The sequence below is a fragment of the Colobus angolensis genome, unplaced genomic scaffold (genome assembly GCF_000951035.1).
Source record: "Colobus angolensis palliatus isolate OR3802 unplaced genomic scaffold, Cang.pa_1.0 Scaffold133, whole genome shotgun sequence".
NCBI classification, from domain to species: Eukaryota; Metazoa; Chordata; class Mammalia; order Primates; family Cercopithecidae; genus Colobus; species Colobus angolensis.
In genome coordinates, this window is record NW_012114411.1 from 465,889 (window position 1) to 486,274 (window position 20,386).

Sequence of the window (20,386 nt, forward strand, 5' to 3'; positions counted from 1 at the left end):
GAGCCACTGCGCCCGGCCGTAACATTCTATTAATTCTAAGAGGCACCATTATTTTATTTATCACTAAAGCAGAAAGAAATGCTGTCAATTATCACAGGATTCCATGAACTCTAAGAAGCAACTTGATCTCAGAAATGTTAAAATGTAAAAAAAGTTTACAGAATTGGCCGGGCGCGGTGGCTCAAGCCTGTAATCCCAGCACTTTGGGAGGCCGAGACGGGCGGATCACGAGGTCAGGAGATCGAGACCATCCTGGTCTACACGGTGAAACCCCGTCTCTACTAAAAAATACAAAAAAAAAAAAACTAGCCGGGCGAGATGGCGGGCGCCTGTAGTCCCAGCTACTCGGAAGGCTGAGGCAGGAGAATGGCGTAAACCCGGGAGGCGGAGCTTGCAGTGAGCCGAGATCGCGCCACTGCACTCCAGCCTGGGCGACAGAGCGAGACTCCGTCTCAAAAAAAAAAAAAAAAAAAAAAAAAAAAAAGTTTACAGAATTTATCTAAATACACCTAAAGGTATAGCTGAGAGCTGGCCTATATTCTCTTCATACCATGTTTCACTATCTACAAATAGGTGCATTTGTCTCTCTCACTCTCTCAGTAGGAGGTAAGTTCCACGAGGGCAGCCACATTGGTCTGTGTATCACTGTAGCCTCAGGACCTGAATAGAATAGTACCTGGCACATAGTAGATGCTCAATAAGTATACGACAAATCAACTATGAATCCCTAGAGTAACAGCTTGGTAGAGGGGGAAATGGTTTTGAGGGACAATCTTGTATGAAGGGGGAAAGAGCAAACAACAAAAATGGAGAGGGATATGGAGAAGGGTTAGTGTGATTTTCAAGTGACGGCAGCCAAGCCTCTTCCGGAGGTGCATCAGTCGCCATCCTCCTTTCCTTCACCGCCCGGGGCTTGCTTGTGGAAGTTTGTGCTAGACATCAAGGTAGTTACATATTCTAACAAATATATATGACTTAAAACACATAAGGGGCCAGGCGCAGTGGCTCATGCCTGTAATCCAAGCACTTTGGGAGGCCGAGGCGGGTGGATCACCTGAGGTCAGGAGTTCAAGACCAGCCTGGACAACATGGTGAAACCCCGTCTCTACTAAAAATACAAAAATTAGCCGGGTGTCATGGTGGACGCCTGTAATCCCAGCTACTCTGGAGGCTGAGGCAGAAGAATCATTTGAACCTGGGAGGTGGAGGTTGCAGTGAGCCAGGATTCTGCCACTGCACTCCAGCCTGGGTGACAAAGTAAGACTCTGTCTCAAACAAACAAACAAAGAAACAAAAAACAAACCATATAAGGGATGAAATTATTCTACCACTGACTGCTTTAAAACTGTCTAACCCTTATCCCCTTGTAGGTCAAAACAAAGTTGCTCCTTAAAGGGGATAACTCACAATCAGCTATAATTACAGGCCGGGCAGTTTCTTACCTGCTGTTTATTGCCTTTTCTTGTTAACATGACAAACGGCATTGTGTCTGCAGACTCGGCCTCTCCTTCCCCACCTCCCAGTGGGGGCCCTTTCCTCAGCTGGCTTTTGAGATGCAAAGGAATGGCAACATCTAGTTGGTGCACTTTAACAGATTCACCACTTCGTTGCTAAAAGAAATTAAAAAGGACATAATAAACACTCCAAGATATATATGGATATATGTCAATACAAATTGCAAACTCATTCAATGCTGTATTTCTTAAAACACAACAATCATAAGAACCGTAACAATCAACAATCACAACCACCATAATACTCTTTCTGAACTGTGGATAAATCTAGGGAGTATTTCTCCCTCCACCTAACACCTCTGCCTATGACATGGAAGAAACTATGAGACTTGGCTGCTGCTGACTCCTCCAGTCTCTCCCAAGCACACAGGGCTGCAGGTTCCACCAAATCCCCCTGCTCCTCAAATACACCACACCCTTCTATTCATCCTCCTAGACCACATCTTCATTCACAATCCCAGGCAGCACGGGCTCATCACTGCATCCCTTTCTCCAGGGCTCCCCAGCAGGGCGTTACCCACAGCAGGCACTCAGGGAGTACTGAAGAATGAATGGAACCTATGGCCATTCCGATTAATTCCTTGGTTGGCAATATCAATTATTTTTAACATTTACAATGAACTTTCCAACCAATTAATTAAATGAACCTTCACTGAAGACTTGCCATGTGTTACGGGCTTGGAGATAGTAATGTTAAAAATACTTAGCCTCTACCCTTAAAGAGCTCAATAAGTTTGTTAAGACAGATACAGAAACAATTATGATGATACATCATAGGTGTATAACACCTGTGGAGGAGATTAAGTGACTACCTGTAACCGGCCGGGAGTAGTTGCGTGCCTTTCACGAAAGGCTGAATAGAAATGGCACATCTGAGAATGTTAAAGACTTCATCGACTTCTTCCAAGCAAATGGTAAAAGAGCAGTTTGGGGTATGTGGAGGGAATCGAGGCAGGGGAAGAACAGGTGCAAAGCAAGGACACGAACCAGCATGGTGCACTTAGGGAACTGCAAACACAGGACTGATGAATGAGCAGCAAAGAGGGAAGAGCTGAATATTCCATGAAGCTAGGCAGGTCATGCTGAAAGGTCCTCCATGTCTCAGAAACTGCTCTACCACCATTTAAACAGTCTTCTCATACAGGCCCCATATATTCAAGAGACTTGCAAATCAAGTAAAATCCTGTGTTATTGTTTTTTAAGCTCCAGTTTATTATAATCTGCTTGAACTCTTCCCAGGTTTATAAGATTTATAAAGACTTTTTTCTTAAAATTCAAAAGGATCACAATAGACAAATCTTGATTTTTCTCCCTGATTATAATATTAACATATTCTCTCCATAAAATATTTAAATACAAAAAGGTATTGGTAAGTATGTCCATACTAACTCCTCCAGCTACCTCCCTCTGCCCCAACCCCAAGATGCAACAACTATTAACAATGGAGTATGTTCTTTCAGACTTTTTCTTGCATATACGAACAATATATACATATAAACACAAGCAACCACTATGCATACTGTTGTATACTCAACATACATATTTTTTCTTCTGTTTAATCCTATATCTTGGTTATCTTTTTCTTTTTTTTTTTTTGAGGCGGAGTCTCGCTCTGTCGCCCAGGCTGGAGTGCAGTGGCTGGATCTCAGCTCACTGCAAGCTCCGCCTTCCGGGTTTACGCCATTCTCCTGCCTCAGCCTCCCGAGTAGCTGGGACACAGGTGCCCATCACCACCTATATCTTGGTTATCTTTTTCTTTTTTTTTTTTTGAGGCGGAGTCTCGCTCTGTCGCCCAGGCTGGAGTGCAGTGGCTGGATCTCAGCTCACTGCAAGCCCCGCTCCCGGGTTTACGCCATTCTCCTGCCTCAGCCTCCTGAGTAGCTGGGACTACAGGTGCCCGCCACCTCGCCCGGCTCGTTTTTTGTATTTTTTAGTAGAGACGGGGTTTCACCATGTTAGCCAGGATGGTCTCGATCTCCTGACCTCGTGATCCGCCCGTCTCGGCCTCCCAAAGTGCTGGGATTACAGGCTTGAGCCACCGCGCCCGGCTGCTCTTTTTCTTTGAGTATATACAGAGCTAATTACATCGATATGCCCTTATTATTTAATTGATTATTGACAGACAACCAAGACTTTTTTTTTTTTAGTGCTCCTTCCCACACATGGAAGGACTTTCTTTCCTATCACAATGTGATATCTTTGTATATTTAGCTTTATAAAGAGAATAAGTAGGGGTAAATTTTTAGATCAACTGGCAAGCCCATTCGACAGGTTTACTGAATTTCCCTCTAAAAAAGCTGGACTGAGAGACATTTACAAATACGTTTACTCAAACAAAACCACACTGGGTATTATCACTTAGTACATCTCAATATCTGATGGTCTGATAAGTGAAAAGACTCATCTGAATTTGCACACTATTTTAATACTCATGAGCTTTGGCATGATTTTGCCATTACCTTTCACACAATTAAAAAAAAAACTAGATCATTTATCATTTCTCACTGGTTTGCTATAGAAGTATTAGGCCTTTGTGTAGACTATAAATGTTTTCTTCCTGTCATTTCTTCACGTTTCTCATAGCATCCTGTGCTAGAAGGCAACACAGTAAAATAGTTGAGAACAGACTCCGACACCTCTTAGCCATGTAGCCATAAGCAAGTTTTTTTTTTTTTGAGACGCAGTCTCACTCTGTCCCCCAGGCAGAGAGATTGTGCAGTGGAACAATCTCGGCTCACTGCAACCTCCACCTCACGGGTTCAAGTGATTCTCCTGCCTCAGCCTCCCAAGCAGCTGGGACTACAGGCATCCGCCACCACGTCCAGCTAATTTTTTGTACTTTTAGTGGAGACAGGGTTTCATCATGTTAGTCATGATGGTCTGGATCTCCTGACTGCGTGACCCGCCCATCTTAGCCTCCCAAAGTGCTGGGATTACAGGCGTGAGCCACTGCGCCTGGCCAGCAAGCTTCTTGTCTTTCCAAGCCTCTGTTTCTTTAGCTAAAGCAAATGAATACTAACAGTATCTGACAGCACTGCGCAAAGAATAGATGTAAGGCACTTGATGCAGGGCCCAACAGTCTTCAAAATTATGGGAGTGTTTGATAGATTTGCAATTAATTCTGGTGTGGAAATAAAACAGAAAGTCAACTTTATTTCTGTTTATTGTCTGTTTTCCCTTAACTGATTTGCAATGTTATCTTCATCATATTATTAAACGGTCATGTTTTGGGTCTATTTTGTATTCTCCTCCGTTTCATTAACCTGTTCCTGTATCAAACTATTATTGTCAGTTTAAAACATTTTATCTCTCTTTTATTTTTTTGAGATGAAGTCTCGCTCTTGTCCCCAATGGCGCGATCCCGGCTCACTGCAACCTCCACCTCCCAGGTTCAAGCGATTCTCCTCCTCAGCCTCCTGAGTAGCTGGGATTACAGGTGCCTGCCACCAAGCCCAGCTAAATTTTTTTTGTATTTTTAGTAGAGACAGGGTTTCACCATGTTGGTCAGGCTGGTCTTGAATTCCTGACCTCATCTGATCCGCCCGCCCCGGCCTCTCAAAGTGCTGGGATTACAGGCTTGAGCCACCGCACCCAGCCATATTTTCATATCTTGTAGAGCATTTCACTCATTTCCCAAAAATCTGTTAGCATTCTCTATTTTGCTTATTCTTACAGATGTTTTAAGAAATAATTTTAAATTTATTCTGCATTGATCTCCCTGCTCTTCTCTTTCCCCTGCAAAACCAAAACATCTTCCTGGTGTGCTATAATTAAGATTACACTAAGTTTAAGGGCTTGATTTATGGAAAACTAGTATCTCTAGGATACTGCATCTTCCTGTGACAATTTTATCAAAACAAAGAGATACTGTACAGTTGTTCAGTATTTTGATAATGCTTAAAAACTAGGGCCTAGTATAGGATTAAGTTTTTCTTCAGCACAAAAAGCACATCTCTTGTAAAAATGTGAATCCAAACTTCCCTCCTTGATTATATCTTCCCATCCTTCCAGCTTGCTTCTTCAAGAACTGTCAATAAGCAAAAATTATTGGACCATATCAAAAACTTCTATTCCTTTGACTTCATCAGCTTTTCTACCTTATTTCTAAATGTTAGGGTTCTTCAGGGCTCAATTCTGACCCTGCTTCTCTTCTATCTCCACACTTTACACCGGGGATGAATCATTTGCTCCAATGCTTTCAATATACTCTACCAATCACATTTCTGTTTTCATTCCACATATCCCTCTGATCTCCATACATTTCCATTTTGACACCTCAAAGGCTTCTCAAGTGTAACATGGGCAAAGGGAAACTTCTGCTCATTGGTCCCTTGTTTCCTGTCCCAGAGATTAGCCAGTGGCCCAATCTGGAAAACCAACTATCATCTTTGATGCCTCGCCCCCTACACACCCATATCCAATCCAGCAACAAATAAGCCAGGTCGTTCTACCCCTGAATAGCTCAAATCCAGACTTCTCTCCATGTGTCTTGCCATATGCTAGAGAGCTGACCATCATCTCTCACCTGACTCACTACAACAGCCTTCTGTCCAGGCTCCCTGCATTTAGTCTGGCCCTGTTGGGTACCTCTACCCTCCCACATAGGATCGTGCCCTGCCCTCTATTAGTGCTGGCCTTCTTTTAGTCTTTTAAATACAGGTTCTTTTCTCCCCCAAGACTTTTGACACATTGTTCCCATCTTCCCTTAAATTTTCACCTGGATGGATGGCTCCACTTTACTTGCCCTGTTTGAAATTCATGACCTCAGAGACATCTTCCCCATTATCCTATCTAGGAATGCCCTTCCCTTAATCTCTACCAAAGCATTCTGCTCTTAGCATTCATCACAATTTGAAATGATGTATTTGTTTAGTTGTTAAATATCTACCTTCTGTTAGAACAGGAACCACATCAGTTGCATTTACCACTTTATACTTAGCCCGATGCACACTGTTAGGCACACAGTAGGTACCCAATAAACACATCTGCTAAAGAAATGAGTGGCTGAGTAAATGGCTACTGATTCATATAAGATAGGAAGTTTCTCAGAGAGGTAAACCATTCTCTCCTCCAAGGCATTATAATGATTATGTTTTATTTGATTGCTTGGGCTCCTAAATAAAATAAATGTAAGATTTATTTCATAAATTAGGAGCTTTCTGGATATATGAACACATGTTATTTTAATATTTAAAGAAAGAAGATCACCTAAGACACCTATAACACTAATGTGTACTTGATCATACCTTTGGCTGTAGCAGCATCAAGGAAAGTAAAATCCAATATTTCAACTCTAAAGGACTGCTCCATGAGCATATAAAGATTCCATAATATCTTCTACCTTTAAAAAAAAAAACCCTGTCTTTTAACTCTATGACCTTCTCTAGCTACCTCCCCGTTTCTCTTCCCTTTCTGGCAAAACTCCTCAAGACTTATCTATATCCAGTATCTTCACTCCCTCCCTTCCCATTCTCCACCAAACCCACCCCAACGGGGCCTGCATCCTGCCATTCGAACAAACCCACTGGTCAAGTCACCAAAGAGTTAACAACAAGTACATATAGGGCTGAAGTAAGCAATCTAAGATTTTGCCTCTGACTCTAGAAAAATACAGTTACTTGAAATTACTGTGGCATTAAAAAAACTGCTAGATGGTGTTTTTTAGAAGATCCAGTTTATTAATGTTATGAATACATTAAACAACTAGTATTTCTTTAAACATTAAATAACAAACATTTTTCCATTAACATAGAAGCTATTCAACTAATAAATGTAAGAAATTTACTAAATTAAATGACCGCAAATGTCTTATCTTATGTACAGTTTGGCTTCCAAACAAACCGCAAGAAAGGGGTCTTAGAAATATGAGTTAATAGGCCGGGCACGGTGGCTCACGCGGTAATCCCAGCACTTTGGGAGGCCGAGGCAGGTGGATTACCTGAGAGGTCTGGTGGTCGAGACCAGCCTGGCCAACATGGTAAAACCCCGTCTCTACTAAAATACCAAAATTAGCCCAGGGTGGTGGCACATGCCTGTAATCCCACCTATTAGGGGAGGCTGAGGCACAGGAATTGTTTGAACCCAGGAGGCGGAGGTTGCAATGAGCTGAGATCGTGCCATTGCACTCCAGCCTGGGCAACAGAGTAAGACTCCGTCTCAAGAAAAAAAAAGAAAAGAAATACGATTTAAGAAATAAAGGCAAAGATTGGCATAATGAAATTATTCTGTTCCAAATCTTGTGTGTGTTGCATTTTCACCGACTCTACCTCATGCAAATCAGGATATGGGATGCAAGAATGACAACCAGCTGGCTGTAAGCTGTCTACACACGATCTAGCAAAAGCTGCTGCAGAAGAGACACTTAGATAGGAGAGGCCTTCACATAAACCAGAATATAATGGGCTGCAATGTTTTGTATTGAGAAGAGTCTTTGGAACAAACGACATTTAATACCTGTAGATTTTCTAGCATCATTTTATCCAGAGCTTGAATGAAGTCCTCATCTTCTACACAAGGTACATGCTTAAGTCCACCGCCTTTAATCATTACCTCCTTATTAAAACAAAACAACAAAATCAGACCAGAAATTTTAACTGTAATGTTTTCTAGGGCAAAGCCTGTTAGTATTGATAACTTGCTCAACATAATTCAAGGAGTAAAGTGAGTAAAATATCTAACATTTTTCAATGTTAAAAGAATTTAAAGAAAATGGTTAGGAAAACAAATTGAAAATGAATTTCTAAACAAATATTTTTCATAATCAAGAGAAACAAAAGTTTAGTGACTAAAATTTGAATACTATAAAATTGTTGCACAATTTCAAAAAGTAAACTTTTCAGCCATACATACAGTATTCTCTTCATCGGTTTCATTTTCCTTATTGGAATCTGTAAGGTAATCTGTATTCTCTTCCTCCTCTTCTTCTCCCTCATCATCATCATTATCAGAACCCTCCTGAAATTATTGAATATTATAAGATTAAAGCACTTTGAGAAGTTAATCATATTTTACATGCCTTAAAAAGATTTCAAAACTTCTGTATACTTGTTTACTATTCTCAAGTTTTAGCTCTTTATGTAGTTGGCTTCCAGTGGGAGGGCAGAGTCAGCTAGCAACATTTGACAAATTGGTAGTTGAAAACCCATCTTACTGCCTTCAACTGATCTAACAATACAGAGATCTACTGTAGAAGCTCTTCCTTGAATTCCACAACGAAGAAGTTTCCTGAGCCTTTTGTGTTCTCCTCCTCCTGAAACTAATCTGGAGATGCTGAATGTCTCACAGTAGTTCTTTAATACCCATCTAACTGCAACGGAAACCAATGAAAGTTCAAATGTAACAGCATTACGATCTGAAAGCAATGATACAGCATTACCTTTCATAAAGCACTTCCGTTTGGAAGGTATTCTCATACACTTCATTTTGTTTGCTCTACCCAAGTCTGAGGATGCAAGGACAAGCTTTATTGTTCCTATTTTACACATGAAAAAACTGAGACTCAGGAAAGTTAAGTGACTTGCCCAAGGGCACACTGCTATTAAGCAGAAGACCTGGCCGTTCAGCTCCCCGAACTGGTGGTTTTCAAAGACTACTTCACCCCATTATCACAGTCAGTCCCTGCCTCCATCCACTTCGATCAGCTGAAATTTCTCGTCAAACAGAAGATGGGGCAGAGATAGATCTTCAAAGGGCACAAAGCACAGAGTGGAGCTTCGTTTGCCCCTCCACCCAGTATCACAAGTCACCCTCAACATGGTTCCTTAAGAGTTAAAAAGCCGGGCGCGGTGGCGCAAGCCTGTAATCCCAGCACTTTGGGAGGCCGAGGCGGGCGGATCACGAGGTCAGGAGATCGAAACCATCCTGGCTAACACGGTGAAATTCCGTCTCTACTAAAAATACAAAAAATTAGCCGGGCGTGGTGGCGGGCGCCTGTAATCCCAGCTACTTGGAGGCTGAGGCGGGAGAATGGCGTGAACCCGGGAGGCGGAGCTTGCAGTGAGCGGAGATTGCGCCACTGCACTCCAGTCTGGGCGACAATCGAGACTCCGTCACAAAAAAAAAAAAAAAAAGAGTTAAAAAAAAAAAAACCCACTAAACCCAGCTGCTTCTCACTGTGCAAAGATGGCTGAGAAGTAATTTCTGAAACAAATGACTTAAATGTGTTATCTTTAGTGTATGGAGCAATTAATTCCAAAACCATAACAATGTATAGACAGCTGAAGATTTTGAGTTCCTAAAATGAAAACGTTTCAAAAATGTATACCAATGGGCGGCGCCATGGCTCACACTTCTAATCTCAACACTTTGGAAGACCGAGGTCAGGGGATCACTTGTCAGGAGTTCAAGACCAGCCTGGCCAACATGGTGAAACCTCGTCTCTATTAAAAATACAAAAATTGGCCAGACATGGTGGCAGGCACCTGTAATCCCAGCTACTCAGGAGTCTGAGGCAGGAGAATCACTAGAACCTGGGAGGCAGAGATTGCAGTGAGCCAAGGTTGCACCACTGCACTCCAGCCTGGTCAACAGAGCGAGACTTCATCTCCCACTCAAAAAGAAAATGTACATCCATACATTACCTTTCCCTCCCCAAATGCATTAATGTTTCTGAATTAATTTTATAATTCAAAATTAAATTTGCAATAGAGGTGCTCTTAAATTTGCTCTTGAAAAAATGAATCCTTTCTTAACACTTAAAAGATACTTCCCATTCAAAAACTAAGCTAAAATACATTAACTTTTTCCCTCTCTCCATCCTTTGTGCTTCATATTATTCAGGGAATGTAGCATGCATTAATTTTTCAAATTAAGATTTTGAACAAGAATTTCATTTGTCCTAATCCCACTGTACACTGATATAACAATGAGTGGAATTAAGAAGTGCTCGCCAATGAACCACAAAACCTAAGCAGGCTAGGGAAAGCAAGAGGAACAGCGTAGCAAAGGGCGAACTGCCTGAGTTCAAATACCGGCTCTGCCACCACCTGCTCTATGATCTTGGGAAAATTATTCAACCTATCTGTGCTTTCGTTTCCCACCTACTGCAAGGATAGTATGAGAAATGGTAATACAAATACAGCGCTTAGGGCAGTAACCATGAATAATAATTGCTCAGTAAATAACTATTATTGCTATTATAAGAATGAATCTTGTACTTTCTGTTGATAAATTACACAATGCTAGAGAATACTGGAGTTGTCACAGAAGAACATTTAATTGAAACAGTTATCTTTAACTTAGACAGCGGATATTTAAGAGAAAATGTTCTGGTTGTCAGGTGCTAAGAGTCACCCCCACTCTTCAAAAGGTCAAATAGAACCTTGAACAGCTGAGGACCAAGATAAAAATACAACACAGCATTTGTTTTTAACAGCTGAATTATAACCCTTCTGTCTCAAAGTAAATAACTGTAGAATATCCATTGCTCTTATTACTTTATAATCAATGCATCTTCTTTCTTCTTTCTTTAATAAATTTTTCCTCCTTATGTTTGGAGGGCGGTCATGGGAAACTGGTCTTGGGGTGAAAGGAGAAGTGAACTATTCCAACCTCATTTCTCACAATTGTGAACCACAGTCCCAGTTCACTTCCACACACAAGCACATGGAACCTCCCTCCGCACATTTTGTTTGTATTTTGCAGCAAACACCCATGTATCCTGTGCAATATGTATTCTCCAACTGGAAAAGTAAGTAATGGTTACAAATGATGTAACTATCAAAAGTATAAAGTCCATGTTTAAAAAGGAGAAAATGCACTTAGAGGAGGAAACATATCAGAACTCTTCAAATGAGAAATAAATAAGAAAATGAGCGCTCCTTAATGTTACATTTACCAAGGATGCTGGATTTATTAGATACTGCTCATGTAATTAGTACAGTAGCCAAATCCAAGACAACCATAAGATTAGTCTGAAAATATGAAATGGAAATACTTTCTCATTTCCCTTTGTTGTTATAAAATACTTAATAAGTCAACTTGAATTCTATTACTGAATGTTTCTATTACAACCTCATTTTGAAAACAAAGCAATATAATGCCCATCTAGTACACTGAAGCCAATTAAAGAAACATATTCCAGTTCTAAATTTTTACTAACTTATTTATATCTAAGGGAAGTTCTAAGGTTGTAAAGAAAAAGTGGTAGCAAATAACATAAATACTTAATGGTGCATTTCCACTGCCTATAAATACTAGCCAATTAGGAAAACCGTACATTATTGCCTATCTTTTCACAACCAATCCTTTTTAACTAACAGCAAAGCCATTTGTTACGCAGTTAAAGCATTCCAAATATCCAATAAGTTACAAAGCTTTAGGGCTGAAGGAAACATAGCCTTATGGATTTTTGCATCTGACCGTAGAAAACTTTAATCACCTTAAATTATGAGTCCTTTCTCTTTAATTCTAAATAAAGCTTTTTAAAAATCCAGTTTGCAAATCTATCTTATGAATGTTATAAACAGTTAACATTCCTTTAAATATTAAACCCACGTTCTCAAAATATTTACATCCCATTTACTCAAATAAATAAAAACTTCAAAACTGAAATTAAACTTCCCCAAAACACTTAAGTATTGACTGCAAATTTAAACGTTTTTCAATATTTAATTAAAATAATACTTCCAGTGAAAAACTGCTAATTTCATGACTTACATTTTAATTTCATGAGTATTCTATTCGTATCTTACTAATTCTAACTTTTTAAACTCTCGTTTTTTTCTTCTATACCCCTAACCCATTCCCGAATCTACGAGATTATAAAGCAAATCCCAGACATCCTTTTATTTTGCTCGACTTTTTTTTTTTGTTTTAATTTAAAGAAACAGGGTCTCACTATGTTGCCCAGGCTGGACATGAATTCCTGGGCTCGAGCAATCCTCCTACCTCAGCCTCCTGAGTAACTGGGACTACAGATGTGCACAGCTTCATGGAACTTTTAAACGTAAGTGAGTTTGGAAGAAAAAACTGAAGAATCATGGGTCACACCTGTAATCCAAGCGTTTTGGAAGGCCAAGATGGGGGGATCACCTGAGGCCAGGAGTTCGAGACCAACTTGGCCAACATGGTGAAACCCCGTCTCTACTAAAAATACAAAAATTAGCTGGGCTTGGTGGCACACACCTAAAATCCTAGCTACTTGGGAAGCTGATGCACAAGAATCGCTCGAACCCAGGAGGTGGAGACTACGGTGAGCAGAGATCATGCCACTGCACTCCAGCCTGGGCGACAGTGAAGACTGTATCAAAAAACATCAACAAAACTGAAAGAATTAAAACTGCTAGTTTTCATCATACAGAAATGACATTTTGCTAAGTCAGAAACAGTACAAGAGCAATTTCATATGGTTTAGCTATTAATAGAGTCATAGATACAAAAAAGGTGTATCAATTACTATGGTATATGCTGAATTTCAGATTTCATATAACCATGAGATCTGGGAAAAATAAAGCAAAGCTCATTAATATCTAGCCAGTAATTTTGCTTTGAAGAGTATAAAATCCACTGACTTTTTAAAAGTCCATATTCAACAGTGAGATTAAGATACACAAGAAGTGGGGTGCAACGGCTCACACCTGTAATCCCAGTTCTTTGAAAGGCTGAGGGAGGAGGATTGCTTGAGCCTAGGAGTTTGAGACTAGCCTGGGCAATACAGCAAGATCCTCATCTCTACAAAATAAAATAATAATAATAATAATAATAATTAGCTGGGCGTGGTAGCACATCCATGCAATCTCAGCTACTCAGGAGGCTGAGGTGGGAGACCAAGAGGTTGAGGCTGCAGTGAGCTATGATCACACCACTGCACTCTAGCCTTGGCAACAGAGAGAAACCCTGTCTCAAAAAAAAAAAAAAAACAAAAAAAAGACGTGGAGATCACAAGATTTTTTTTCTTTAAATTGCTTATTAAACAAAAATGCTATCATCAGTATTTTATTACTTTCTTTAAAAACTTTTAATGTGGCCGGGAGTGGTGGCTCACACCTGTAATCCCAGCACTTTGGGGGGCTGTGAGGGGCGGATCACTTGAAGTCAGGGGTTCAACGACCAGCCTGGCCAACATGGTGAAACCCCATCTCTACTAAAAATACAAAAATTAGCTAGGCGTGGTGGCAGGCACCTGTTATCTCAGCTACTCGGGAGGCTGAGGCAGGACAATGACTTGAACCCAGGAGGCAGAGGTTGCAGTGAGCCGAGATTGCGCCACTGCACTCCAGCCTGGGGGACAGAGCAAGACTCCACAAAAAAAAAAAAAAAAAACAACTTTTAATTAAACAAGGGGTTTTATGAGAGAAACATACTACTAGTTACATTTGCTATCATAAAGCTAAATAAGAGACCAGGTGCAGTGGCTCACGCCTGTAATCCCAGCACTTTGGGGGGCTGTGAGGGGCGGATCACTTGAAGTCAGGGGTTCAACGACCAGCCTGGCCAACATGGTGAAACCCCATCTCTACTAAAAATACAAAAATTAGCTAGGCGTGGTGGCAGGCACCTGTTATCTCAGCTACTCGGGAGGCTGAGGCAGGACAATGACTTGAACCCAAGAGGCAGAGGTTGTAGTGAGCCAAGATTGCGCCACAGGACTCCAATTTGGGCGACAGAGCAAGACTCTGTCTCAAAAAAAAAAAAGAAAAAGAAAAAACAAAAAACAAACAACAACTAAGGAGGAGGTCTTATGTATTAAAAAAAATTTTGGCTCATATAATCAAAATACTCTTATACAAATGTACTCTATGTTGCTATATATAAAAGTCATCACCTCTTCTTCTGGCTCATTTACTTCACTTTCATTTCCAGATTGTTCTTCTGTCTCAGCTCCCCCTTCTTCTTCTTCTTCATCCTCTTCAAGATTTTCTCCTTCTGTCATAGAATCTTTTGAATCTTTGTCATTTACTAGGCCTTGAAATGAGAAGGTGGAAATGGAAAAAACACAATAAAAATAGATACAGGCTAGTTTTCTATACTATACCAATTCATGTAAAAGTATGCACTAATAATTCAACAGCCATTTTCTCAGAACAAACGTAAAAGAATTAAAAACTGCGGTGAGAGACATTTTAAAAACTAAATGTGTAGGCCTACATGTCAACAAAGAAACATCACTAACAAAAAGCGACAAAAAATAAGTGTATATGTGTGTATACTTTTCCCTCTTTTCTTATAGCTTTAAATACTTGGATAATCTTATGTATCTCAGTCTTAGACAAAGGTAGAAAACAGCAACAGATGAGGTACAGTCTCAGCCATATGTAAGATACAGCGTTGGCGACCCTCTTTACCAAATGAGATTTAAAGAGTCTCCAAAAACTCAAAGACTTGAAAAAAATTGTGCCACTTTAATGGATAAATCATATTTGGCTATCAATTTGAATGTATGCAAATTAAGATGGGGGGGAATGGGGCAAAAAGCTACATAGCAGCTTTGTCACCATACAGACTAACTTTTTTTCTTCAATAACAGCACTCTCCTCCTAAGCCTAATGGAACTCCCTGGCCTGAATTTGCTTTCACCTCCTGTGTCCATCCCACATTTCACAGCCTAGTCAATTCTTCCTGTTGGAATTCCAATCCACCCTCTCTACTTTTGAGATGCAAACAATATGGTCTCATCTGATCCCACCGACCTGCTATCCACTCCTCTCTCCTAAGCCCTCCCCTGAAGTTGCCTCAGACATCACCTGTCACAGAACACACTGCTTTAAGATCTTGCTTGTCCAGTATCCTTCTCAATAGAGAACACCCTTCAATATGTACTTTCAGATCCCATCCACTCTTCAAGTTCTGTTTCAGTTTTACTTCCTGCATAAACTGTCAATGAGTATTTCAATCTATTACTTTTTCTCCTATTTGCTCCTAAAGCATGTGGAGAACTTATAGCATCTTACATTTGATGATATACTACGTTGTTATTTTTTTCCTAATAATCACATAAATATTACATGAGATTATAAGACCCTTGAGGACAAAAAACTTTTATGTTCAAAACTTAAGAGAGCACATATATTAATAAATACACAGTAGGTGTTAAATAAATACCTGTTGATTCATAGAATCTGAGAGGATTCAAGCAGGAAGAAACTTTAGTGACGATATGATTTAACCCTCTCATTTCATGAATACTGGTTTGAACACTTCCAAACCAGAATTCAAATAATATTGCCTATTACCATTTTAGTTTTGTTCTTAAAATAAAAATCTGAGCCAATAATCTTACCTATCCTGAGAAAATCAGAGGTACACTAAAATTGTTATTTACAGTGGTATAAAACTAGAATCAACCTAAGAGTGAAACAGCTGTATGAAGTAAATTATGGCACATAGATACAAATGAACACAGCCAATTAAAAAACAAAAAATAAAGCTTTAAAAGAATATGTGTAATGTCAAGAAAAAATTTCATAATGTATTAAGTAGAACCAATTGGTTATAAAATCACAAACACATAAAAAATTTTAAAAAAGTAGAAAAATATGTATCAAAATAGTAACACATGATTATCCTTCTGTATGGAATATTCGTATTGTTTTCTTGGTATTTTTAAAAATTACTGTCATGAACACCTATTACTTTTAATACCATTAAAAATTATTTTTAAAATATAAGAAAATGATTTTAGTATTTTCCAATAAACTACTATGTTAACATTGGGATACTATAAAACTAACATAAGACAATGAATTTTCAGGTGTCTGAAAACAAAAAACTACCAAAGGCACAATACTGTATTATATTCTGGTTTATCAGTAGGAAACTGATTTAATATCAATTTTTCTGCACATGTCTTCTTCCTGATATTTAGACTCTATAACCAGGAAGCAAATGGAGACTTGGGAGTGCACTGATTGCAACTGCTACCATCTTTTGAGTTTTATTCATAAACAGCGATCTATTTTTTACCTCCATATTCTAAACAAGGACAGAGTCCTCACAAGAAGCCTGCAGTCCTTTAATTTAGTCTTTTGATCTACAAAGGACAAAGCACAACTGTTCACTTTTCTGTCACCAAACTAGGTATCACACTAATATTTACTCATGTCCACTATACAGAGAGTACCATTCATTAAGGATTTTGGGAAACAAGGCTAAGACTTAACAATTTTCCAAGGATCCAAAGCAAGTGAAATAAGTTAATAAATACTCTGCTTGATATGAGATCATGTATTCAATTAGAAATTTCAAAAGGAAAAGAAAGTAGGTAACTTGGAAAAAGGTTCAAAGAACAAAAAGAATCACATATGCTTTCACGGGTTAAGTTGTAGGAAAAGTTAATACTTGTACAATCAGTAGCAGCACTTATAAAACCTTTACCATGAAAAGTGGTTCTTCAGATATGCGATGTAGTAAATTTATATAATTTGCATAACTGGTGAAGGTATGAAGTAAATGATAGACATGAATGTACCTTAATGATAGACATGAATGTACCAAGTTCTAGTGGGAAATCAAATACTAGCTTAATAGTCCGAAAACGTGTCACTTTATTTTTATTTATTTTATTTATTTTTTTTGAGATGGAGTTTCACTCTTGTTGCCCAGGCTATAGTGCAATGGCGTGATCTTGGCTCACTCCAATCTCCCTCTCCCGGGTTCAAGCAATTCTCCTGCCTCAGCCTCCTGAGTAGTTGGGATTATGGGCGTGCGCCACCATGCCTGGATAATTTTTGCATTTTTAGTAGAGATGGGGTTTTGCCATGTTGGCCAGGCTGGTCTCCAACTCCTGACCTCAGGTGATCTGCCTGCCTTGGCCTCCCAAAGTGCTGGGATTACAAGTGTAAGCCACCACACCTGTCCAAAAAGTGTCACTTTAAAATGACTACAATAAAACATGCTAAGAATTATCAGCATATAAACCAGGTTGGTATGGCTATACCTTGTACTGGTTATTTCTAAAGACATGTAGGTTCCTGCAGCTCTAATGGAAGCTATTCAAGAGTTAACTCTTCTCCCCAAAACAACCTCAGGATACTGAAGTATATAGAGAACCTTCTAATTATCTCTAGATTTTCTCTAGTCCTTAGAAACAGAAGCAACTCTGCCAGTGGTAAGCTCTGAAATCCTGCAGGGTAGTTCCTAACTTCTGACAGGTACTCCCTTCTACAGTTTCTTTCCTTGCACTTTTTAAGAAATAATGCCTGTTGAAAATATATACTGCAAAAATAAGTAATGCTTTAATCAAAAATAGATTTTACATTAGCAACCAAAAATTCTACAATTAAGAGAGGTAGACAGGATTGTGGTTTTTTTTTTTTTTTCCCCATCACTATCACTAGGAGCTTCAAGTCCTGTGAGTCCTGCATAACTGTTTTTTTCCAGTTTGAAATTACTTAGTGAAACCAAGCACACCACACAGCTATTACCTAACATTATTACATAACACTCAACACTGAAAATAGAAAAGATACAATGTCAACTCTGACTGGTAACATTATAAAGCAAATCCCAGAAACAATCTGCCAAATATCACCTTCATTTTCTGTCTATAATCAATTGCTTACCCAGTTTTATTAAGAATTCTCGTTCCAAGTCTTGTACCTGCCTGATGGATTCTTCCAGAGAATTACAGAGTTTGATCTTTGGTCTTAGCAGTTCTAGTGTATCACTGATCATGTAATCTATATCAATAGGAAACGGATGGTCTTTTGTCCAAACCTCCAAACTTTTCTTCCACCAAACATAACGCTGATAACAAATGAAAAATACATTTAGCTATAAGAAATTAATAACAAAATATTTTAAAAATAATAAACTATATTGTGCTGTTACCTAGTTATAACTACTCAGCTAAAAGGCTGTAAAAGACACCTACCATTTCTATTAATGGTCAACAGCAATGATCCTATTCCAATCATTTCCCTCTGTCTATACAGGCTTTGAGCTATTTGGTGAATTTATTAAATATCTTTTTATTATAACTGTCACAGTTTTTTTAAGGCAAGGAAATATTATAAATAAAATACTAAATAAATTTTCAGGTACTCCAAAACAAGGTACTGATTTCCCATATTTAATTTTGCAAATATAACCAAATTCAAAGCCATTGTTGTGATAAATGTTCATTATTTTCTCTGTACTGCTTGCTTTGATTTTTGAAGAGTTAAAGTATCTGAAGATACGGTTTTTGAAATATATAAAAACTACTAATCATCAAGCATTGATTGAACATCTACTGTGTATATGGCACTGTGTAGATATTTTCCCTCTTACCCTGAGCCTGGTTCCCACATTCTATTTTATACTTGTTCTAATTCCTAAATTTATATTAACTGAAAGCACAACCCCAACCCAAGAATTTACTAGTATATAAACAGGTATTCCTCTGGGAGTTTTAGTCTTCCTCTCCAGTCTGTTCCAGGTCCTTGCTACTCCAAGTGTGGACCTCATCTGGGAGCTTGTTAGAAATGTAGAATCTCAGGTCTCCCCCTAGATCAACTGAATCAGAATCTGCATCTTTACAATGTCCCCAGGGGACATGGATGCACAGCAAAGTTTAGAAGCACTGCTCCAGGTGATCCTTTCTTCCTGACTTTCTAATACTGAACTGTACACTCCATGTTCTGGGTGGAACACACAGACCTCACCACCCAGGCCTCACTCACTTTTGACTCCAATTCCTAAGTATGGCTCTGCTATGCACTTCTGTCTGTTAATCAATTTGGAAAATATTTTTGTCTCTTTTTGCTCCTGAATATTTCTGAGTGTTTCTTTTCTCTCAGCCTAAGACATCAGAGTGAATCCAAAGAATGATTCTCTTCTGAGAGAGACTCTAGTTTGGAAGCTGTTATAGTTGTCATTTTGCACCAAAACTCTGGCTTTTAATACAGTATCCAACTTAAGATGGTCCTTACATACAACAGGGACTCCAACCCTCAAATCTGCAAGTCCTTTTCCCCACTTTTTGCTTATCAATTCAGAAAGTAAAGGAGTAATAAGTTTCCCTCTATTGCAAAAGAATAGTGGTAGGAGCAAGCTAACAGACCACAACTCCCCAAGAATATTTACCCCCCACTTAACACATGCCACAATGTGGATATATTTTTAATACTTCAAGTTGTAACATTAAACTTATTTTCTTCATAATGGGTAAATGAAAATACTAACAACTGTGATTATATAGAATTGAATGGTACTATCAGCACTTAGTAAAACTTAAAGCACTTGATAGTGAGTTGTTCACCCTAATCGGTACTTAGATAATTGTATTTTATGGGAAATAGTAATTGGGCTCCAACTAATCAACCTATAAGTTAACTTCTGAAATATAAACTTTATAGAGGTTGCAGTACTGTCCTTGTATTTGTATATGAATTTAATTTATATTGTACTTGGTCTAAATCAGAAGTTTATATAATTAATCAAAATTAAGATATGGAGCGCACAACCCAAGAATTTACGAATAAATGAACAAATATTCTTTCTGTATTAAATAGAACACATTTTTCTCAAAAGCTATAGGTTTTCTTTAAAAAAAAAAAAAAATTAGGCTGGGCATGCTGACTCATGCCTGTTAATCCCATAATGCTGGGAGGCCGAGGCGGGCGGATCATCTGAGGTCAGGAGTTCAAGACCAGCCTAACCAACATGGTGAAAACCCCCCCCTACCAAAAATACAAAAATTAGCCGGATGTGGTGGAGTATGCCTGTAATCCCAGGTACTCTGGAGGCTGAGGCAGGAGAACTGCTTGAACTTGAGAGGCAGAGGTTGCAGTGAGCTGAGATTGTACCACTGGACTCCAACCTGGGTGACACAGCAAGACTCGGTTTAAAAAAAAAAAAAATTCTGGCCGGGCGCGGTGGCTCAAGCCTGTAATCCCAGCACTTTGGGAGGCCGAGACGGGTGGATCACGAGGTCAGGAGATCGAGACCATCCT

The 20,386-nt window shown here is 39.1% G+C and overlaps 1 protein-coding gene across 1 annotated transcript in view; it reads right to left on the reverse strand.

Moving 5' to 3' along the window:
* UPF2 (UPF2 regulator of nonsense transcripts homolog (yeast)) overlaps positions 1-20,386 on the reverse strand; it is a 141,209-nt gene that overhangs the window by 13,192 nt on the left and 107,631 nt on the right. Inside the window, exons 15-19 of the mRNA XM_011934286.1 lie at positions 18,014-18,197; positions 14,278-14,417; positions 8,364-8,468; positions 7,968-8,066; positions 1,424-1,610 (exon numbers count right to left, since the gene is read on the reverse strand). Of these exons, the coding sequence (XP_011789676.1) occupies positions 1,424-1,610; positions 7,968-8,066; positions 8,364-8,468; positions 14,278-14,417; positions 18,014-18,197 (715 nt within the window). The remainder of the gene's footprint in view (positions 1-1,423; positions 1,611-7,967; positions 8,067-8,363; positions 8,469-14,277; positions 14,418-18,013; positions 18,198-20,386) is intronic.